The sequence below is a fragment of the Equus asinus genome, chromosome 4, assembly GCF_041296235.1.
Source record: "Equus asinus isolate D_3611 breed Donkey chromosome 4, EquAss-T2T_v2, whole genome shotgun sequence".
NCBI lineage: Eukaryota > Metazoa > Chordata > Mammalia > Perissodactyla > Equidae > Equus > Equus asinus.
Genome location: NC_091793.1, coordinates 19,486,341 through 19,510,774, shown reverse-complemented (window position 1 = coordinate 19,510,774; position 24,434 = coordinate 19,486,341). Strand labels below are relative to the sequence as shown.

At 46.7% G+C, this 24,434-nt stretch overlaps 1 protein-coding gene across 5 annotated transcripts in view; it reads right to left on the bottom strand.

Moving 5' to 3' along the window:
• TCF20 (transcription factor 20) overlaps positions 1-24,434 on the bottom strand; it is a 186,102-nt gene that overhangs the window by 47,259 nt on the left and 114,409 nt on the right. For all 5 annotated transcript variants that reach the window (XM_070506780.1, XM_070506779.1, XM_014868417.3 and 2 more), the window contains one exon: positions 1,679-7,444. In XM_070506780.1, coding sequence (XP_070362881.1) covers positions 1,679-7,408 — 5,730 coding nt within the window. In that variant the 5' untranslated portion in view covers positions 7,409-7,444. The remainder of the gene's footprint in view (positions 1-1,678; positions 7,445-24,434) is intronic.

Sequence of the window (24,434 nt, the reverse complement as noted above, 5' to 3'; positions counted from 1 at the left end):
TGAGTACTTCCTTTTTACCAGACACTTATAAGTTCTGGGGATAATGCAATGATAAAATATAGTGCTTTGGTGGGAGGAGCCATGAGAGAGCCAGCCACCTGGTGGCACAGAACCTGGGAAGGCACAGGTGTCCTAGAGTGAGGGATGCAAGATGTGCCCAAAACTAGAGTCTTAGCTCAAAGTCTGTAAGAGGAGTTAGGTCCCTAACTCAACCCAATTCAACAGGTAAGTGCCCCCCAAACGGATGTTCAGAGAAGAAAAACCTCTTGAAAATATCAGAAATGAAGATAAATAAATAAAAGTTTAGATGATAAAGTTGAAGAAAGCATGGAGAAATTAGAACAGGAAGACAGAGAGATAGAACACAGAACAGGAGAGAAAAGATGAAGCCAGAGGATCAATCCAGGAGGAACAATACCTAATTCACAGGAATTCCAGAAAGAGAAAACAGAGGGAAGGAAATTATCAAAGGAGAAACATGACAAACTTCCAAACTGAAAGACATGAATTCACAGATGGCAGGATCTCACAGAGCAGCCAGCACAAGCAATGAAAAGATCTAGCTTGAGGCCTTATCGTTTTGACGTTTCAGAAAGCTAGAGAAAATGAGGAGATCCTCAGACCTCCAGAGGAGAATGACAGAACACAGATGGAGGACTAAAAATCAGAACACTCGAAGCCAGAGGACAAGTCAAGAGCCAGTGACTCCAAGACAGCGAGAGAAAACAATTTCAAATCTAGAATTCCATGCCAAACCAACCCTGAATTAAACATGAGGACGGGATAAAGGCATGTTCAGATGTACAAGATCCTAACGGATTTACCTCCCATGCACCCCTTCTCAGAAAACTACTAAAGGAAGATGCACTCCATTAAATGAGGGCCCAGGCTAGGAAAGGCAAAGACGGGGGCGTCGGGAAACCGTACCCAACAGAGGGAAGAAGTAAATGATGAGATGACAGATGCCCCAGGATAACAGTCATGAAACAGACCTAAAGAATAAGTACCCCAACTGGAAAGTTTGGATTAGAAAGATGTAGTTCAAGAAAATAAAAACGTGAATTCATAGTTCTAGAGAAATGAAAAGTTTTAGAAGAAAGGAAATATAACCATAGTATACTTCATACTAAGCAAACAGTCAGATGTTGAAAAATGAGAAAAAAGGATCGATAAATAAGACAAATAGCAGTAAAAACTTATTGTGTGGGAACAGAGGAAACTGGCAGAGCAATCAGGTTAGAGGAGTTGGGAGCAGGGAGGTCTGTTTTGTTTCTGGTGAGGAAGATTCGCCCTGAGCTAACATCTGTGCCCATCTTCCTCTACTTTTTGTATGTGGGATGCCTCCACAGCTTGGCTGATGAGTGGAGCAGGTCCACACACAGGATCTGAACCAGCAAACTAGGGCCGCCGAAACAGAGCAACCAGAACTTTCACCACTAAGCCACAGGGCCAGCCCCAGGGACGTCTGTTTTAATAAACTGCAGAGCACTAGGTAAAAATAAGTTAAATTCTCCAAATTACTTCATTTTCAGTCCATCATTTGGGCTTAGAGGCTTTAATTGGAGGAATTACCAAGTGATATGTAAGAACAAAAAGAAGACTAAAACAAGTAAGGGTAGAAGAAATGGAACCAGAAAGAAGCAACGAAAAGGGCTGGTAAGGGATTTCTCGTACTCACCATCTCTCTGGCTATTTCCAGCGCTTCCTGCAGGCCATAGAGCCTGCCACAGACCAGGTAGATTCCATTGGCCCAGAGAATACAACCCTCGTGGACCCAAAATTCATTGCTGTCAAGAGGTAGTTCAGGGATTTGTAACTCCAGCTCAGGGCCGCCTTCTGAAGTGGTGGGCACGGAGGGCTTTGAGTCCAAAACTGTCTTTTCGCTGCTGCCCTCGGTGGTTGCTTTTTTACAAGGGAGCCCCCTGGACAGGGATCGAGGGCCTCCTCCACAGTCTTCAGAGCGGTGTCGCCGCTTAAACCTGGGGTGGGCGGCCAGGCTCCTCTGCTCCTTCTGCTGCTGCTGCTGCTCTTCCTCCTCCTCAGTGTCCGTCTTGGAGCCATTCGAAGCGCTTTTGTGCCGTACCTTCACTTTGCTCTGCATTTCCATGGCTCTCTTAGGAGGCGGATTCTTCGGGAGAGTGGCTGCATAATCTTGGGGATAAAAGGGTCCAAAAAGGTCTCCCATGTTCCGGTAACTGGCCCATTTGCCACACAGACAGCAAACCAGGTGCCCCATAACAGAAGACTCTGTCACAACAGGTCCCTGCAGCATAAAGGACGAAGCTGGGAGCACCTTGCTTTCAGTGCTGCTGGGTGGAGGGGTCAGAGACCTCGGACCCTTCCGACCCCTCACCAATTTGGTCTGTTCTTCTTCTTCTGCATTGATGATTGTACAAACGGCTCCAAGTTCACACTTGTTTACTACATGGATGTAAGGGAAAAAAGACTTGTTCTTGGCATCAGTTTTATCCAGTGGCTGGGTGGCGTACTTTAGTTTGATCTCAGGTTCTTGGGGTTCTACAATGGGAACTGCTTGTTTGGTTTTCCGCTTCCTTGGCTGTGCCCCAGGCTTCCTTCTCTCTCTTCTTTGCCTCTGCTTTTTTGGCTTGGGCTCTCCATCTGCGGAACCTTCTGGTATCTGAGGGGGCTGAGGGGGTGGAGGCGGTGGCTGCTGTTGTTTCTTTTGCTTATTCACACTACCAATGGGTCTCCCCTTCTTCTTTCCTGATGGAAAATATCCCTTCGGGGGGAAACCCTCTTGTTTGGGGGAAATCGTCACTGTATCGTTCTCCTTCTCTTCAGCCTTGGGGTTTGCCTTTGCCTCAGAGACCAATAAGCCCGCTGGAGGTACATTCTTTGAGTCAGGAAAGATTAAAGGTGCTGCCCCACCCAGGGAGCCATCTGGTCTCCCTTGGTTACTTCCAGGCTTCTGTGAGGTTGCCGATGTCATGGCACCAGAGGATTCCTTTCCACCCGTGATTGCATCGGGGTGTGTCTCGGTCTTCACTTTGTCGTCCCCACTACCACGCCACTCCTCTGAAGACCTTGCAAGAGGCTTTTCCACGTTCAACTCCTGGTTTTTCGGACAGACCAGGTCAGATACAACCTCACCTTTTCTCTTCTCCATCTCAGCATCCTGAACAGTACCACCTCCACCTTCAGGAGGGCCACTCTTCAAAGACAGTATGTCATCGAGAGTCACCGTGTCACCCCCAGCCTCCGCGCTGTTTGAGGATGCACTCCTCCTGATGTTCGGGGACGTGATCTTCTGAACTATAGCTTCCAGTTTCAATCCCCGTCCTTTCCGTGGGGGCAGTATTTTGGTCTTAGCAGGACTTGTGAGAGTGACAGCAGGGCAGTTCCTACTGTCGGGACTTGGAAGGTCCTTGGAGGACTCCCTCTTGGGGAGAGACTTGATATCCTGACTGTGAGAAAGATGGGCATAGGAGTTGAATGCTTTATCAGCACCTTCTTTTGAGGGGTGAAGGAGGCGCCCTTTATCTTCAGGGTTACTGTTCTTCACATCTTGTGACTGTCTCTTACTGGGGATGGGAGAGATAAAAGAACGGACACGCCTTCTCATGATTAAGGGGTTTTGAGAAGAATGATCCTCTTGACCTGGAAGCCTTAGCATAACATTACTAGGTTTGGATGACTGTGTAGACTCAGCTAGTCCATGTCCATCAGTCTCCAGGGGTGGTCCATACCTTTTTTGACTGGACATTCCTGGAGGACCACTGCTTTTGGCTGGAGAAGTTTGCCGAGAAAGATCCCAACAAGATTCTTGCTGTAACTTCTGGGAGCCATGCTTCAACTCAATGCCTTTGTTAGACAGACCATCACTAGACATGAGGCAGCGCCCACCTTCCTGACCACTGGGGTCATGGTACGTCCCCATGGGTGGGCCATACATCATACCGTCTTTGTCATTTTTTAGAGGGCTCCGGACTCTGTCAAGAAACTGCTGCTGCCTCGGGCTCTTCCTCGGCCCCTCCTGCCTGTGCTGTGCCGCAGCGATTACTCCCTGAGCAGAGCTGCTGCCCCAATCTTTATATTCCTCTTGCTGCTGTTGGTACATCTGTCTCTTATAATGGAGCTGAGAATTCAAACCTGCACTGGGGTCTCCATAAGCATGAGCACGAGTGTTTGTGTGATAAGCAGAGGCCAGGCTTTCTGAGTTGGGAGAAAAGGGAGCGTGTAAAGAACTCCTGTTGGCCCTCTCTGAAAAGGTCATGTGGGGGTTCATGTGATGAGGGTCTCCCCCTGGGCCTCTGCTCCTCCCAGGAGACATCTTCAATTTTTCTGAAAAATCATGATACTGAGAAGGGGACCGACCCCTCATGCCCTCCCGACCACCAACTCTGCCGGGGACCCGCCGCATTGGTGTGGGTCTGCTGTCTTGTGGGCCATAGTCTGAGATGGAGTCATGGGCTGCTGCTCCAGGGCTGGCATTGCCCCGGTAAGACTCATGCTTGATGCTCGTATGGCAGTGGTCTCCAGATTTCTTGTTGTTGAAACTAGCTTGGGATTTGGATTGTTCAAAGTCTTCTTCTTTTATCTGCCCACTCTGGGATTTCAGCTTTGTTTCCATGGACACCAACCCACCTGGAAGAATGACCGACTGACTTAAACTTGGATTGAGACGTTCATTCCTCCCAAGTCTGGTATCAGTGCCCATGTGTCCCAATGAGTGAGCTGCCGGGTCCCTGACAATCTGTCTTAGTGGAGAAATATCACAGATCACTGATCTTCTTTCAGAGAGGGAACCCCCGGGCTCATGGGCTGATGACTGAGGCTCTATTTCAAACTTTCTGGGAATTGGATAGTCAGCCAAATTGATCTGTTTCATTTCAGGAGCCGTGTTGCTTGATTTCCTTTCCCAAGGGCCCCAGTGGGGGTTTTCTAATAGGGACCCAATGCTTTTGTTCAAAAGGCCCCTGCTAGCTAATTCATTGGTTTGACTAACTAAGACATTAGGCCTCGTGGCTCCTTCTAGGCTCCCCGCCATGCCCTGATGCTCCTGAGCACTCCTAGAGTATCTCCTGTCAGGGTGGTGGTGGTAACCCTGAAGCACTTCCTGCAGGAGGCTGGGGAACTTCTCATTTCTACCCTTTCGCTCCCCGTGGCCACTGAAATCCCCCTTATCTTGTCCTGTAGGGTACTGAGGAAAGCCACTGACATTTCTTGGCATGGCTGACCCAAAACTATCTTTGTAACTATAGCGTAGACTTCCAGGAGATTTGCTAGGCTCAGTTCTGCCTATAAAACCAGGGCCCACTGCGGAGTGCCCGCTCTGGCCATTGCCCTCTCCATTGTGGTTGGAGTTATCTCCATTCTTGTTTCCTTTGCTCCCTCCTCCCGGAGGGTCTGGCTGGGGAAGTGATGTGTGACTGGTTTCCTTTGCTCCGCCAGTGCTGGGTGGCCTTTGAGTGGCTGTAGGATCATCCTCCTGGGAGCCTTTATCTTGTCCACTGGGCTTTTCTACTCGACTTGTCATGGCTTCCCGGGAGACAATCACCCCAACTGTCTTCTCATTGACTTTTGGGTTGCCCTCAGATGACAATGATGCATCCTTAGCACCAGGCGAGGCAGCCTCTTCTCTGGCTGCAGGACTGGCACTGAGTCTGGGGGCTTCATTCTGAGCGCCTTGTGCTGGTGAGGAGCCAGCTTTCTCGGAGGCTCCACCCTTGTAGGTGGTGTCAGAGCTGGTGCTCTGGCCACTTAGCTGCCTCACTCTCTCGCCTTGGTCTTCAGAACTGCTGGAGCAGCCTCCATCCAGTGACTCTGCCATGGGGGACTTCAGCTGTTCTTCAGGCTGTGAGGAGCCTTCAGAGTTTGTGCAGCTGTCTGCTTTCTTAGAGGATGAGGAGGGCCTCTTAGAGGTCTTCTTCTGAGGTGTCAGGGCATCAGAAAGTAGCATGTGCTGGACAGTATTAGGAAGATTGGCCACTTGAGTACTCAGGGCACTCAAACTACTCAACCCAGGATCTGTCAGTCGCTTTTCTGGCACTCCTTCTAGTCCAAACCCTTTGAAGCCTGCAGCATGAGAATTAGGACTGGGCATCATTGATGGCGTTGGGCTGAGTTGAGGCATTAACTGTAAAATTCTGTTTCTGGAACCCACGGGCACATTGGCTTGCCCACACTGGAGATTCTCCCCACTCTGCATAAGAGGAGATGGGGTAGAGCTACAGCTTGGAGACTGAACCACAGAGGCAGCTGGGGAAGGGTTAGAAATGGGGCTGAAGTTCTGGTGAAACTGCATGGGGGACCTCACAGGAACCTCGGGCTGGCTGTACTGCCCCACCTGGCTTTGCAGGGGCAGTTTGGTGGCAGTGTTGCTGTACTGCATCACATGCTGAGGAGGGTGCTGCTGCTGCTGCTGCTGTTGCTGCTGCTGCTGTTGCTGCTGCTGCTGTTGTTGTTGCTGTTGTTGTTGTTGTTGTTGCTGCTGCTGCTGCTGCTGCTGCTGCCCCTGCTGGGTCCCTTGTGGAATCTTTGCTTGTTCAAAATTTTTCAAGGATTGAGGCTGATAGCTATAATTTGATTGTGTTCCATAAGCCTGTGCATTAGAACCCACATTATGTCCTTCATACTGGGATCCAGCATTCACACTGTAACTGCCATCATAGCTCTGCCCAGACTGGCTGAAACGCTGTGGTGAAGGGAAGGAGGAGGAGGAAGAGGAGGCGGCAGAAGACTGGTAGTGTTGGCCAAACTGACCTACTCTTAACTGGTAACCAGTAGCAGAGGATGGTAGAGTCGAGGGCCGCTGCATTGGTTGCAGATGGGAAGAGCCGGATGCTGGCTGGCCAGTAGCTTGTGGCAGAGGCTGATGGGACTGGTAAAGCTGTTGTCTCAACTGCTGTACTTGCTGCTGCTGCTGTTGGCTGGAGGCCTGCTGTTGGTACTGAGCACTCCCTGGAGAGAAAGGCCCCGTGTAATCCTGCTGATAATGAGACACACCACCAAGGGCAGAGTGCTGTGCTTGAAACTGGCCCACGTGACCCTCACTCCCATACTGATTGCCAAAGCTGCTCCCCTGGGGGGGTCCATAGCTCTGCACAGGCCCAGAAGGCCTTCGCTGAGGAGGCTGCGGGGTTCCTGTTGCCACGGGGTCTTTGTTGCCTGCCATGTAGTAGAAGTCTCCAGCCTCCTTCCTAAAACCCTGGTAGCCCTGATGGCCAGAGGTTTCACTAGCCATGGCTGCTGCAGCAGCTGCTGCTCCTCGCCGTCCACCACCACTGCTGCCACCACTGCCACTACTACCACCACCTGCACCCCCAAAATTCTGGAACATCTGGGCCTGACGAGGGCTGAACTCTTCTATCCGGGATGAGCTGTGTACCTCCTGTGGGTAGCTCTGCTGGTTTCCGTGGTAACTGCTTTGCTCCCGAAAGGACTGCATACTGTTCAGCAGCACAGCAGCAGGCCAACAGCCCTCCTGGAAATGGAAGCAAAGAAAGAAAAATATTAGACATGCATCTCCTCAGTATAAATAAAATTAAGTCTAGATGATGGAGGGGAACGATAATACAGATGCCCAGATGAAGCTGACTGGTTTGAATTTCATCTCCTTTTATTTCTTATCCTATCCATTCCCGAAAATGCAAATAAGCAGAGAAATGGCCTAAAGAGTGAGGCAGGAGCCCATGGCAGTATGAAAAGAAACACTCTGGGTAAATACAAATTCAATACAATAAAAAAATCTCATTATTGTCAGATAAATGAGACCCCCAAATTCAACTGGGTTAAACTATTGGGCTGTGTTATTACTGTCAATAAAAAATCAGCAATTTTTAATTCAGTTTTCCAGTTATGGTAGGGGAGGGGTAAGAAAAAACACTTTCACTTATTTGTTTTCATGTATGAGACCGATCACTGGACTGAGAATCTCAAATAGTGAGGCAGTCACTCCACTGGCTGGCCCTTCCCCCCAGCTTTCAGAAATGGAACCGGCTTGCAAACAGAAGTCAGTCCCTTAGATCCAAACTCAAGTTATTGTAGGTTTACTGTAATTACCAACTACCTCGATGACTGGTGACCACAGGACACTCAGCTCAGCCCTACACGGCTCCCTCACTGCTGCAGTCATCCACACAGACTTAGGGGCTAACCTCTTCTTGACACATAATCGTGTCCGAGGCATGACTCCCAACCACGCATCCTCAATTCCCAGGGACAGAGGGCTGGGCAGCATAAGCCAAAGTAGCAGTGACTATGCTTCCAGATTCCTTTTGGAGGTTTGCAAGAAGTTCCAGCACCTCTAACCCCCACGTAGTTTTTTATTTGCCAGTCTAGTATTCACAATATTATTACTGGCAATTACTATGGAAGAGGGAATTGAAACACTTTGGAGAACCGCAAAAGATACAGAGGAAAATAAGAATTTATCAAGCCCAGGATGCTTCCCAAAGTCATGTGACTGGGTCAACACTTTGCATCATCTTTGCCAATGTAATTAGCATGTAAGGTAACGCTCTTCTTAAACAATTAATCAAGAGCTGATTTTATTTGGTCTTTTGCCTGGGCTTGTCTCCTTCAGAGTCAGAGATGAATAAGACAAGGCCAAGCTGCTCCAAATGACTTTAAAATCAATTATTTAAAGAAGATGTTATGAAACACACATGGGCTAGGGTAAGTTAGGACAACATTCTCCCACGGTGGCTTATGAAGCTAGTTTCTTAGTTCCCTCTGCTGGGGGAGCAGAAAATGTAAGTGCCAGCAGGAAAGTCAGTGATCCTTTTGAAAGGTAAGTGGGATTCCCAGCCTCCAAGCCCTGCAGTGGCTCCCCATCTCCATCCAAGCAAGCTGGTCTGGGAGGCCCCGCCCCCACCCCACTGCCTCGCTGACAGCCCCTCCCCACCACTCGCAGCTCTGGTCCCACTGTCTCCTTGCTCCTGGGACAGGCCAAAAGCATTTGACAGAGGAATCTGCTTTCCCCTCCTCCATAGCCACATGGCTTGCCCCTCTTACATCCTTCCAGTCTCTGGGCAAACTTCACCTGATTGGTAAGGCCTTCCCTGGCCATCCTATCAAAAACAGCTAACCCCACACCCTCCCCTGGGCTTTCCTGATCTCCTTCCCTCGCTTTATTTCCTCCCCAGTCTTATTCCGGACAGACAGAGATACGCTCCTTGTGTACTGTCTGTCTCTCCCTCACTAGAATGTAAACTTCCTAAAAGGCAGAGACTTTGTGCCTTGCCATAATCCTCAGGCCATTAAAACAGTAAGAAGCACATGGCAGGCATTCTGTGAGCCAGTAAATGGTACAAGAATTAGGCCTCAGAGAGCTAGGCTAGAACTTAGATGCTCAGAGGTGGTGGTGTGGCGGTGAGGTGAGAGAATTACAGGAAGATAGATCAACCTAAAAGCAGAGCTGGAGGAAGCTGATGTCCCCCCCTGAAAAATTCTCCGGGTCCAGTTCCAAGGGGAAAAAAACCAATTTGAGTCCATGCAGCAACTTCAGAAAGTAAACATGGATCATAGCTCAAGATGGTCAGTAACTCCAAACTCTGAAAGCCTGACCCACTTCTTCCTGAAATATCCTGTCTGAAATTGCCAGACAAAGGCCTACTACTTTGATATTAAGTTTGATGATATAATCACATGACCCAAAGTCATCTTTAAACACTCAAGTACAAACAGTCTCAGACTCTAAAGGAAACCACTTCTCATCCTCTTCAAACTGCTTCTGCAGCAGACTATTCTCTGTGTTCCAACGAATCTGCTGGGCAGCAGACAGCAGCTACCAAGTGCTGACTGTAATGCTTGATGCTGCACCAGCACTTGAGGCGCACTCACTCATTTAACCCTCACAAGGCCAGCATCCGCCTTTTGCAGATGAGGAAACCGAAGCACAGAGTCCACCAGCCTCCCGAGCACTGGGTCTGGCGGTCGGTGCCCTCAGGCCGGTTCTCCACACCACACTACCAAATGATCAATGATGCGGTCCTATCAGACAGAGGTCAGCCTTGAAAGTGAGTGACCACCAACAACACTTGTAAGTACGTCCCTCCCCTGCCTCCCTGTCACAAGGACCTCCCCCATGGTCTAGCTCCGTCAGGAAGGATCTGTCCACACCTTTTTGTCCTGTGCTTCTACCCTAGCTCTTACCCAACTGGGACCTTCTCACAGGAGAAAAGGTGGCTGATGGGTTAAATTGACCAAAAAGACTAAATCTGGCAGTTTAATGAAAAGCTTCCTCAGGAGAGAATCTCTCCATAAATAAATACTTTACATGTTGTTTAAGTAACCCTTCTAATCAGGCCTCTGAAAATCTGAGGATATAAACTTACTCCAAATTTTCCCTAAACAGGAGCTCCTAAGAGCTGAAGACCACCTTAACAGCACACCCCGCCTCAGGCTGCCCGGCTCCTGAGAGGATCCTGTCTCCAGAGAGGGAGACAGATTTTGGTACAATTCCTCCGGAGGCCTGTTTTCAGCCATTCTCTGAGATTCTCTGTCCTGTACGATGTCGTTCTCCTCTCTATTATAATTCTGGTTTATAGACTAGACGAAAAAAAAATTCACAGCCAAATACCTCCCACAGGGTACCACTCAAACTAAATATTCTCAGTATCTGTGAAGTATCTGATCACCAGAAAGTGGGTGCAAGTTCATCTTTTTTTGGGAGTTCCAAGTAAAGCAATTAGGAAAACCAAGTATACCAGCAATTGAAAATGTAAAGCCAGAGTATTCTAGCTTTACATTAGCATATAAAATAAGCTACTAATAGGTCATTCCAACACTAATCCATCACTTAAAAAAAGCAAGCTTCAGTGTAATCAGTTTTAAAGCATCATGATTAATAATGACAAATGCCCGAATGTCCTGGTGTGAATAAAGAAAATCTGACACTCCAAAGGAAGTAAGTCACCCATGAGAAATCTGTATACATACTCTGAAAGAGAGGTTTACCGACACGCCTCCCTCCCCAATGCCCCCTTTCCCTGACTTGCCCCTTTCCTGGTTTTCTCATATTTTCCTAACTTTCTGAATGGTTTCAGAAAGGCTGTGGAGGCACACTAGCGAGGTCCAGAACTTAGTGCCTTTATGTTTGATGGTCCAGAGCCCACACCGACCTGGCCACAAGCACTGCTCCCCACCTGCACCCTTCATGCTGTCACGGGGCCAACAACCTTGCTGTCTTATAGAAGACCAACATTAGCTTTCTTTGCCATTCTTCAAGTGTCCAACATCATCTCACTCTCCAATCCATTCTCTTCTCCAGAAAGTTCTCCAAGCTGTCTTCTAGAAAGTTTCCTCAAGAGATCTTTTCAACTACCTGCTTCCTCTTTCATTTCAGGTTTAACCATTGATTTTCTGCTTATTCTCCTTCCTTGCCATGAAAAAATGCTTCAGTCCTCAAGATATTAACAACATATATGCTTCTAGTTATGGCCCCTGTCTGGTGGATTATTGTTTGTCCTCCAGCCTCACTCCTCACCCAACCCCACCACCCTGGGAGGGGGCACAGTAGGGACTGTCAAGAGGCTCCACTGTCCCTCCGGCTTCCGGCCCAGTTTCGCTGGAAAGAGGCAGGAAGAGAGTGAGAAAGAAGAATTTACTGTCCTGGCCCCTACCCCACAGTCTCTGGGGCTGGCTGAGACGTTCCACCAACGGCCACACTCCAGCTGGGCAACTTAAACAGCCACTTCCCTAGGCTCCAGGAACTGCTTCCTCCTCTGGCCTTTCAGGCCAAGGGCTAGTAACAACTCCTGCTACTGCTGGTCCAGGAGACTCCACTTTCTCCACTGGTGTTTCCAAACCCTGCTCCCCTTCGTAAACAGTCCCAGTTCTGCACTGTGGTCAGCTCAATAGCATCGTGATCACTGTCTTTCTAAGTTCTATTCTGCAGGTCAGAAGCTGGGAGCTACCTTTTCAGAACCCCTTTTCCAGCATGGTTCTGGGTTAGAGTTTGCAAAGAGAAGCACAAGAGAGATTTGGAGGCAGAAGAAAAGGAGAGGGTGATACTCCCAGAGGTAGATGCAGCAGACGCAGTTTCCCAGCGGCTTCCTAGGAGCTCAGGAGAACCACTCACCGTGGTACTTCAGCCTGCCATGATCAGGAGCAGCTTCCCTGACATTCCCCACCCCGGTTCTTAATTCCTCTCTCAAAACTCTTCATACCTGGAATAGAAAGCTTCCCTTTTCCTGAACGAACTCTGAATGATACAATTAAATGCTCCTAGAATTACCCAGTTTGAGCGTGCCATCTGTTTCCGACCAGGACCCTGACTAATATAGTTCTTCTCTCGTTCCTAGGATTTCAGAGTAGAATATTATCACTCGGGGAGTGAGAGACTTCTATTTCATGCAATATGGCATACCAGAGGGACTAAAAATCCTCCCTCAACAAAACACCTAGAAATGTCAGTCAAAATGCACAAACTGCAAGAAAGCAAGAAACGTCTAGGGTTCAAAACTGGATGGGAGGGGCTGGCCCCGTGGCCGAGTGGTTAAGTTCGCACGCTCCGCTGCAGGTGGCCCAGTGTTTCGTTGGTTCGAATGCTGGGTGCGGACATGGCACTGCTCATCAAACCACGCTGAGGCAGCGTCCCACATGCCACAACTAGAAGGACCCACAACAAAGAATATACAACTATGTACTGGGGGGCTTTGGAGAGAAAAAGGAAAAAAATTTTAAAAATCTTAAAAAAAAAAAATTAAAAAAAAAAAAAAAAAACCAACTGGATGGGATACCCAAAACAGAATAGCAGCAGGTACCAGGCTCTGCATGTGAGGGATGGGGTGGGGTGCTGGCTGCAGGACTTAGTAACCATACCGCAATGGTTTCAATGACCAGCAGAGACAGAAGACAAGGTCTGTAGCCCTCCGTAGGTGGTAGTGGGGAGACGAAACGGTCACTTCTGCATATAAAGACTTGGGGCAGTGTCACATGTGCCTGGAATAATTTCTATAAAGATGACAAAATATATTTATTCTTAGGCAGTCACCAACTCATTTTCAATGACAAAACTGTCCTTTCTTCAACTCACCCACTTCCCATTCTCAAGGAAAACCATGATCATCTCTCAGACAGTCCAAGCTTTTTAGCTTCAGAACAACCCCACACTCACCTCCTCCTCTCCTCTTTGCATTGATGGAACCTAATCCTGCTACTTCTCCACCTTCTGTGGAGGCGTATCTGCCCTTTACCCCTCCAGCCCTGCCAGTGCCATTGTCATCTCTCTTGGACCAGAGCAGCACCTGCAGAAGGTCTCTTCCTAGCACTAACCACCTGGGACAGCTTTTCTTCACCTGTGACTTGGACAGTGCTGCCCTCTCCACCTGCCTTGAAGCCCTCTGGCCGTTCCCAAGCCACTTTCTGCTCCTCTCCGCCCTCTCCAGCAAACCTGCTCAGCCCCTGTGCCACCACCCCCCTCACCGTGAAAGCCTTCTCTGACGCACCCCTAGGGCCACAAATCCTCCTACCATGTCAGGTCACCCAGCTCTCATAATCTCAAGAGCTCCTGAAATGTGATCTTCTCCACAAGTCTTCCTTAGAGCAGAGAATTCGTTGGCTTTTCTCCACTCAGTAAAAACAAAACTTAGTAAATTTGCCTTTAACCACTATCTAAGGTATGTGCTATCGATGCCATAATAATTACTATTTACTCTACATGTTAGGCACTGTGTGGTTTTACATATATTTCAACTTATGGACAAGGAAAATAAAACTAGCTAAATTATGTAATCTGCCAAAAATCACTCTTCTAGGATAAACTGGAGCTGATACTCTAAAACTCAAATTCTTTTGGTTCTAACGCCCATGTTCGTTTCTTTCACTGTACCACAAACTGAACAAGAAGCACCCAAATCCAGGTTTTCAAAAATCCTGACAAACATTTGTATCAGATCTATAATAACTACGGTTACTGCCTATTTACTGCATGTCTGACACAAGTCACACACTGTACCCAGTGCTTTACATAAATGTTAATGGATTTCATCTTCACCATGCTCTAAGAAGTATCAGTGCGCCTTTCTGTAAACTGAGGCTCAGACAAGTTAAACAAGAAAAGAATTCATAGTAAACAGAGAGGTGTGGTATGGAATGCCCCCTAGAATCCAGTCTGTTCTTCTGGCAACAGCAGCAAGACGCTCACAGATGGAGAAGCATTTTAGAAAGGACTCTTGAAATTTGCTAGACTGGAGTTGACAGGTCACACGTGGAATATCTATGTTATTTGCTTTATGTGTGTGCAAACATGGGATCTTCCTAAGTAGATCAGACACAAAGATTTGCCCAGTGACTTGATTTGATATTTCAAATTCTATGTCCAGTTTGCAGACTGGCAGAGCCTAGATCCTTCTCAGTGACTAACAGGCGTCTCAGTACAACTAGGCCTTTAGAAGAAGATGATGTGCTGATGGTGCTGGCTTGCTCCCTGGCTTGGGAGCCCACAGAGCAGCTTAAGGAACCAACTCAGCCAGAATTTGAAGAGTCAGTGGTGTAGAGGATAGGAAGTCCACCAGAATGCCGCAGATCCAACAAGTCTGCTCTCTGAGGGTTCAAGCTGCCCCATATTAGCCATGCAAGCTATAAAAACACCCACCTGCAACCATGATCAAACACATGCTGGCAAAAATGGGGACACAAATTTATAGCTATTAAACTTTTCCACAAAACTAAGAGATAATATCTCATCTGATGAGGTTATTAGGCTAAAGCTGGTACAAACAGTAACAAAAGCAGCAAAAGCAGCATAAATTATTACGACTCTTTAGAAAAGCATTTTGGTAATAAAAATACTCATATATTTTGACCTAGTAATTCTATTTACTAGATTTTTATCCTAGGGAAATCTCAAAACAACCAACCAGACAAAAATCAAAGTACCAACATATTCACTTCACGGATAGCTCTAAGAAGAAAAGACTGCTAAGAATGTAATTCTTTATACTTTGAAAATGATTAAGCAAATTACGGTATATCCACTCAATGAAATAGTACATTAAAATATAAACAAAATATACGTATTTTTATATATAAAATATAAATATAAAAATAATTGCAAAGATTCTAGCCCTATGAGAAATGCTTAGTACGTAGAGTCAGATGAAGGAAAGCAGCATATGAACTCATACTGTGCTATGGTTACAACTATCTAGAAATCAGATGTTTATCTGGTCTAGGGCCAAAGAGAATAGTACGGAAAAATGAAAACCTTTTCACTATTCAAGGTGGCAGGATTGTGGATGGATGCATTTTCTTCCTTTTCATTTCAATTTACATTAATGCTCGTGTAGAAAATAATCACTTTAAAATTTCATTAACCCCATTTTAAAATGTGCCCCTCATACCATCTCAAAAATGTCTTTGCTCTACTGACAGCAAAGCACTTCCCTGTCCAGGGGGAAGAAAGGAAGGCACAGGAGACCCCTCAAATCCAGAGGCAGGTCAGGGAGAGAGGCATTTGTCAGACACAAATCTCTGCTCCAGGAAACCTGGCACCAACACTACACACACATTGTGGGGCCCAAGCAAGTGTGCACACAGAAATCAGCGCTCCAAGCTATTTTTCAGAATCAGGCCTAAAAACAGCTGAATTCCACTGCACAGTGGGCAGGCCTATTTTTAGACAGAATCTCAAACAGCCAAGAGGCCGCAGCATCCAATCTCCAGCATGCTTCTGCCACTGCACAGAAATGCCCTAAATCTGCTCCTGGACAGGCCAAGGGAGCCTGGGCGACATTCCTGCTCGATGGCTACCTGTCCTGTACTCTCAAGGGCATCCCAAGATCAATTTAGATGACCACATCGGTGGGCAGGACGGCCAACAGTTCTTGGAAAGGGGGCAGGAGAAGGATGGGGGGCCAGTGGTAGCTCTGGGGCAGCTGGGGCTCCCCGTGGGTTTCTCCTAACTGTTGAGGCCTGAGGGCATTTGAGATGTGACTGAATTTTTTTGCTCATCTAAAAGTTGTATGAGTACATAATTTCTAAGCCTTCCCAGACAGAAAGATCACAGAAAGCAATCAGTGTTGCTATTTACAGGCAAAAAGTGTTTCATTTTATAATAGCAACAAAATTACATACCAAAGAACTAATTCAAAGCAGAAGTGAGCAAAAGCTACATGATAAAACTTAACTTTACTGAAGAATCCAAAAGAAGAGCTCAAAACAAGACAAAATAAAGCAGAACACCACATACTATATCTAGACTAAAAGACCCAGGATCATAAAGGGGCCAAGTCTCCATAGTTTAGTTTATAAAACTCACAGCATTCCATTCAAAATCTCAATAGGGTCTTTAAAAAATAATTTATTTTGAAATAACTTCAAATGTACAGAAAAGTAAAAGAATAGTATAGTGCTCACATACCCCCTGCAACAAGATTCTCCAACTGATAATGTCTTACGCCATTTACCCCATCACCTATACATACTCATTACCTGCATATACTCATTACCTTTTTCCTGTCTCTTTGAGAGCAGGATGAAGGCAGGAAGCCCCATCACCCTACTCTAAATGTACATTTCTAAAATCAAGGACACTCTTCTACATAACCAGCATAGGACCCTCCACATCAGGAAATCAACATTCATACTACACCGCCAATCAAATCCACAGACTCCATTCAAATTTTGTAAACTGTTCCAACAATGTTTCTTTTTCCTCTCTGGAGCAGGATCCCATCCAGGAACAGAAGTTGTCACATCTCACCAGTATCTTGTCAATCTGGAATAGTTCTCAGTCTTTTCCTGACTTCCATGGTCCTGGCAGATTATGGAGGATGGCCCTCAACCTGTATGTCCAGAGTCAGGCCCCGCTTTCTTAGCAGCGCTACCAGAGATGCGGTGCTGTGCTCTTTCCAGTGCGTCATGTCGAGAGGGACGGATGGTGAGCCATCCCTCCAGTGGTGATGTTAACCACTTTCACCTGGTCAAGTTCGTCTCTGCTGCGTTTCTCCACAGTAAAGCTACCACTTTACTCTTTCTAACTGGTATCTTGTGGGAGAAATCCTGAGATTATGCCAATGCCTTGTTTTCGGTCAAGCATCCACCCACTGATGACTCCCATGTAATTCAACTACCTCTAAGATGTCTGCCCAATGGTGATTTTCTATCCATCAGTAGTAGGAGAGCTGTCCCTCCTCACTTATTTATTCATTCACTTAGTTCACACTCAAATTATCCCAGATTTGACCAGTGGAAACCTGTTCAAACTAGCTCCTGTGTCCTTCTGACATCTTCCATTCTTTGAGCATTCCCTTACTTCCTGGCACAAGATGTTTCAGCCTCATCTTATACTTTCCCTGCCCCGATCCCTGGAACTAGCAATTTCTCCAAGGACATCTGATACCTTTTAGAGGAGGATAATATTTAGAAATAAAGATCTGGGTGCTAGGATTGTTCGCTGCTACTGGGATGTCACTGCTTCTAGCAAGAAAATCTTCTGTACATACGTGAACACCCACACCTATAACTCCTCCTATATCTACTGTGTCTCTATGTTAAAGAACCATGACTTCATCTTGGTACCTGTAATTCCAATCCAACACCCTCAGGGTTTTTTCTAATCTTCCCTCCTTCCATGTTTGTAATCTCCTCCTCAGACAGGAACAAACCTGGCTCCCACTATCCTCAATGTATACTTACATACTTGCTTCATCAGTTTACTTATTTTGCTCAATGTAACCAACCTCCCAAGCTCTTCAGCCTCACCCTTCATGTCCCCTCAGCCGTGGGATTTGCCACTACCTCTGCAGAGCACCCTCTCACTAGGTTTTGATAAATGAATTCTAAAGTTCATCTAAAGAAAATATCTAAAGATAGTCAAGAAAATTTGGAAGACTATGAAAAGTCAGATATTTGCTCTACCCTATATCATAAATTTTTCTAAATGATAATTAAATTAAACAGCATTGGGATAACAAGCTACCTGTCTGGGAAAAAAATAACTGTGTTACAGACTCCATCTCATAATACCCATAAAAATAAACTCCAGGTGAATTAAAGAGCTAAACATCACACATACACAAAAAGCCATGGTAGTTCTAGAAGAAAACACTAACAATCCTAGGAAACCAAGCTGATGTTTAGTCTTGAGTTTCTAAATGCCATTCCTCACTAAAGGGAACCTGGGCTGCTTGGGAAAATGGCTGATTTTCCAAGGGGCAGGCAAAGCACGAGGTGTAAGCCTCCAATACTCCACTGTGCTGGAAAGCCAGGACATGCTCTCAGCCTAATGGACACATGTCAAACCAGCCCCAGGGGATACTCGTGATTTTGTGGGACCAAACCTTTTTTCTTTCACTATATTAGATAAATTAGCTCTCTAGCTCTGTGTTTATGAACATGGGTAAATTTGAGAAACAGTATACATGACAAAGACATGGTGTTTGAGACCACGGGTCTAAGTAGATGGGGGAGGGACTTAGGAGGCTCCAACTGCTCAATCTGGGTGATGAGTACAGAATGCTTTTTACAGTCTCTTTGTGCTTTTCTGTATGTTTGACATATTTTGCAAAGAAACAAAATCCTGGTGTTGTTCCCCACTCCCCCTGCCCCCACGAGTTTGAGAAAACACCACTGAGTTCACAGGATAGAATCCAAGATCCTTCAGCTTCTGACACCAATGGAATTTCCAGCTTCACCTCTCATAACCTCACTTCACACCTCCTACTCCAGTGACACTGAACTTCTCTCCATTCCCCAAATGTGCTTCCGACCTCTAGGTTTTTGTCCAAGCTGTTATCTGCATCTGCAATACTAGTACGCTGCCCACTTTCACCCTGTGATTAACTCAGACTCTTCTGTGAACACATGCTCAAAGGTCCCTTCTGCGGTAGCCTTTTTCCAGCGAGTCAATTGTTCTTGTCTTTGCCCCCACAGCTCCTAGCGGCAGGGAGTAGTGGAAAGGGCACACATGGACTCTGAACCCACTCGGTCATGATTCCTAACTGGGTTTTGCAGCTTACTGCTAGTGAGATCTTGACCAGATTCTTTAAGCCTCAGTTTCCTCAGCTGTAGGACAGAAACGCCCCCGGAGTTTGCCCTTGGTAGGGTGAATGATACATTGCACTGTTCTGCCAAGACTTCTCCCCATACTGGAAGAAAGCACCATCTTTTTTTTTTTTTTACTGAAAATTTTGAAACACTGTGTAAGTCCAGAAAATGGCTAGAAGGGATACATACCAAAACAGTAACTAGAGGAAGGATGACTTCTTCCATGTTTGATTTCTTTTTAAAATAAGATATAGACATGTGTTAGCTACGTAAAATATTTTTAAGAAAAATTAAGTAATGTCATGGAAAGCTGCTAGCAGAACTCTGACTGGGACTGAAGCCGTGCAGGTGAGGAGGGATGGGAGAGGGCCAGCGAGGTTCAGGCTACACTCAGAAAGCAAAAGGAGGAGTAAGGAGGGTCCCTGTCCTCAACAAGCCCACGTCTAACAGGGAAACATTTATACACACGTATATTCATCATTCAATGCACATCTGAGCAAACACTATACATTCCAGGCAATGATTCTAGGTTCTGGGGATACAGTTATGAACAAGACTCACAAAATCCCGACCTTCCATGAAAATAGCATTCAAATAGAGACAAAACAACTAACAAAATATATATATACACCAGGAACTAAGAAATGCTCAGAGAAATAAGGGAGGCGAAGGAGACAGAGAGAAGGAGACAGGGGAAAGGGTGGGATCGGAACAGGATGCTCAAGGCCAGCCTCCTTGAGGTGGTGATGTGTGAGCAGACGATCCCATGAGGTAAGGGAATAGATCACATGAAAACCTGTGGAAAAGCAAGTGCAAAGGCCAGAGGCAGGAATGAGCCTGGAGACAGGAACAACAAAGGGGCAGGAGGGCAGGGGGGAGATGCAGCTAGAGAAAGGCGCCTGAGCACACAGGCCTCACTACTGTGGGGTCCACAGACCGGCAGCACTGCCGCCCAGGGCTTGTTGGAGATGCAGTCTCGGGCCCCGGCGACCCACAGGATCAGAATCTGCACCTTAACAAGCTCACCAGTGACTCACACGCATGGCCCAGTTTGAGAAGTACTGAAGAAGGGCCTTGTAGGCCACATAAGAATTCTAGGGGCTGGCCCGGTGGCGCAGCAGTTAAGTTCACTCGTTCCGCTTCTCAGCGGCCCAGGGTTCACCGGTTCAGATCCCGGGTGCAGACATGGCACCACTTGTCAAGCCATGCTGTGGTAGGCATCCCACATATAAAGCAGAGGAAGATGGGCACAGATGTTAGCTCAGGGCCAGTCTTCCTCAGCAAAAAGAGGAGGATTGGCAGTAATTAGCTCAGGGCTAATCTTCCTCAAAAAAAAAAAAAAAGAATTCTAGATTTTACTACAAGGCTTTGGAAGGTTTTGAGCTAGTAAGCAACATACTCTGGTTTCAATTCTCAAATGGCCACTCTGGCTGTTTTGTGGAAAAGAGACTCCGGGAGGGGCAAGGGCAGAAGCAGGGAGTTAGTTAAGAAGCTATTTTGCTCATCTGGTAAGGGATTTGGGCTGTACAGATGAACGTGGTGTTGATGGAGGTGGTGATACGTGGTCAAATAAAGGACATATTTTGAAGTTAGAGCCAAGGGAAATTGCTAATGGATCAGAAGTGGATGTGAGGGACACAACACCGATGACAAACAGCAGCAGCCAACACTAGCTGAGCACCAGTCACGTGCCGGCCACTGCTCTGTGTCCTGTACTGGTAAAAAAAATTCATTCAGTCTTCACGCTAGTCCCATGAGGAAGGTACAGCTGGCAACCCCGCTTGATTAAAAAGAAGATAACGAGGCAGAGAGAGGTTTAGTAACCGTCTAAGGCCTCAAAGCTTATCCGGCAGCAGTATGGGGTCTGAGCCCAGGCAGTGGGGGCCTGGACTCCAGCACTGTCCCTCACTGAGCAACTGTGAGCACGGCACCATTCAGAGAGGTGAGGGGGGAGCGGGAGAGGCTGAAGGGAATCAAGAGTGCTTTGCTGGACATGTGAACTGTGAGGTTCCTAGTGGCCGTCAAGTGGAGACGTCTGGGAGATAGCTGGCACGTCTGAATCTCCGGGGAAGGTGGAGATGGAGATATAAACGGGAAGGTCATCAGCACTGAGACGCACTTAAAGCCAAAGGAGCGCATGAGATCACCCAGAGCAGTTTTTCAAACTGAAGCTTGTGAAATCAATTTAGTGGGTCATGAACAGCACTTAAAAAAAGGAAATAGAACAGAATGGAAAAATAACAGAGTCCACAGCTCAGAGGGAGCTAAAGTGTAAGAAGTGTGTGTGAAACTTTTGTGTCTATGTGCACAAGCGAGTGTAATGCGTGTGTACTAGGTTGGTAGTTGGTATAGGGTCAAAAGAGGTTTAAAACCACCAGCTTAGGGATTACGTTGATGCCTGAATCACTCCAACACTTAGAGGTTGGGAAAGAGGACGAGAAGCTAGAAAAAGGGAGTAAAAGGAAGAGAAAGCTAGTGAGGAAGGAGGAGAGGCAATGTGGGGTCCCCAGAGCTGAGTGTGACATGCTGGACTCCAGATGTGCTGGTAAGGGTCATGCAGTATGACCCCAAGACAGATGTACAGAAATAATTACGGGACGGAGAGGTCAGACCAGTGCTGTGGGAACACAGTGGGTGGTGACTCGTTTAAGACCTGGTGGCTGAGAGCCGACTGAAATAGGATGAGACAAGGATTTTATTTTAGACCCTGAGTCTGAGCGGACAGCAGGATATCTAGCCTATAATTTCCATAGACAGCAAATTATCCAGTCATTCGACTTTTCCAGTATTTACTACGCGTTGGGCCCTTTACTAGGCCTGGGAATACAGAGATGACTAAGGTGCTGTTCTGCCCTGAGAAGGCTTCCTCTCTGGAAGAGAAGACAGAGGGCTGCAGGGCAGCAAGGTCAGGGCCACAGGCGGAGCGTGTCACAGGTTTTCTTTCCATCCATCTGCTCACCACTAGCCAACCCAACCCAATACTCTGTCCAGACCACGTGTGCAACCCCTGTACTCCTACCTCTTGACTTGTGCTTTGCCCTGCCCAAAAGTGTTTCCCAAATCGGAGCCATTCTTCAAGGCCTGGCGCATATCTGACCTCAGCAACAAACCCTTCAGGACTCGGTGATCTTGCCCCCTTGAAGGGCCACAGCATTTCCTGTCCACATGCCCCTACCTGGTGCCTGGTCCTTACTTCCCGACTTCAGGTGAGTGCCTCATCTCCCCAACGAGGCCGTGCATCACTGCAGGTGTGTAACAAACATGTCTGACGTCTGCACGGCGCTCCAACAGCCAGGCAAATACTCGCTTCCCCACTACAAGACCTCTCTCAGTATTGTTACTGAAACAGACCCCATCAAGTCGTCAGTGGCTCCTAATTATTAGTACAACACACAGACAGCTCAGTCTCGTCCTCCAGGCATGCCACACAGCCTTCCCTTTCCCCGCATCCCGAACACCCTGAAGCTGGAACAACGGCAATCAAAACAAATACAACAAACAAAGACGAAGAGAGATGAAATTAGAGGAGACTTCAGGAAACCATTGACAGCTGCTGTCTTTGGAGTGGGACTGCAGGGGACAGTCACCTTCTAGGAAGTGCTTTAATGAAAATAACTTTAAAACAGGAAATAAGACTTAAAACTTAATAATTGCAGCTATTTTTACTGAGTGCTTACACTGTGTGCTAGGCAATATATTTTAGTTTCATTTAACCTTAACAAGTCTGGGATGTAGTTATTAGCCACTGTGCAGATGGGGAAACTGAGGCTCAAAAAGTTTAAGCAACTCTCGCAGGGTCACCCAGCCAGTCAGCGAGGAAGCAATGCTGGGATTTAAACCCAGGTCTAACAAAGAAGGTGCCTTCACCTCCCCTGTCCTCAGCCACGTCCCGTGCACTCCCTAGTGCCCCTGCAGGCACCTTCTGCAGCCTTTCCTTCGCTCTACCTAGTTCTTCTGCCGTGATACTAGCGTTGCTGACATACCGCTCACCCCTAAAGTCTAGTGCAGATCCCGCTTTCCCCTAACTCCTCCCTAGAGTGCACACCACGCTCAGCATCCCCTGAGAGTCACTCACTCCCTACCTCCCCCACAGCTTGGGGCTCGGGCTCTCCTGCTGCCGTGCACATAGCAAGCATTCAAATGCTGGGTGAATCAGGTTGACAACATAAATTCTCCTTCTGACAAAAGCAAAGATAACAGACGGAGACCAAAAGTTTCCATCCGTGAGGGCCGTTCATGCCGAGGCCGGGTTTCTGTGACGCCGCCCGCATCCCCTGCTTTGAGCCTTGTCTAGCTGAAGCACGAGGAGAGGCGGGATGGTCTGCAGCCCTTCCACGAAGCGGCTGAACATAACAGATCACCGCTTCTGGTGAATAAAAACTACTCAACTTACTATTAAAAAGTGAAAGCAATGTAAATCAAAAAGTTTTTCTTAAGGGTTTTAAAGAGTTTTGAAAATTAGTTACCTTTTTCCAAAGGCTCTAATCTTTGAAAGAAAGCACTTTTTAAGTTTAGCACGAGAAATGTAAAACATAAAAAAAAAGGTGAAGTATTAAAAGATACTTTACAGATGTGTAAACCCGGAGACACAGGAGCCCATGAATCAGACGTGTTTAAAATACAAAAAGCTCTTTAATACCAACGGACCACATCTGATTTTACAAACAGAAGTCGAGTCCAAACAAATAACACATGTAAAACAAAAGCACGGCCCCAACAATCTGAAAAAGGAATTACAGGATGGGACAAACAGATTTTAACGTGTCCTTGGCCTTCTTGGGCAAAGCAATGAGAAATGCAGTCGACCAAAGCATTAACACTTGATTTTATTGGAGGTACCAACACCATAGGTCAACCTGTCAAATGAAGCAAAAAGGCAGAACTGAGTTCTATGGGTATAGTCCACTCCAGATAAAAGCCAATGGGCCTTTTTACAGTTTATGGGGTCCTCTCCATATGGCTGAGGATGCAGGCATGGGAGGAATATTGTCTGGATGATTAATTCCTGCGAAAGAGCACAGCAGCTGGGAGGAGCCTAGGTGAGCTGACACACCCTACAGCTAGCATGCCGCCTCAGACTCACAACTCCGAAGCACCAAGAAACAATGTGTTAGACCTTGTTAAATGCACTATAAACTAAGCTTCCTTCTGAAGATTACTGAGCTTCCCACTTAAAAACAAACAGAAAAACAACGAAACCCACAAAAATTTCACACCTATAAATAGCTCAAAGGATTGTTTGAAACATGTTACAAACTTCAAAACTCCACAAAACACTAAAGAGAAAAAGTCACCTCTAAGTCTCCACGAAGAGCCTCAAGAATTAGCAACTTGATCTGGGGTTGGGAGATTTTAGAGAAATAAAAAAGCAGATCACTTCAGTAGCCTAAGATCTTTGTGAATGGCTTTAGCTCTAGACCGTATTTTAGGTTCTCATTTCATTTCAAAAAGGAAAAAGAAAAGGGCAAGCCACAACTCTA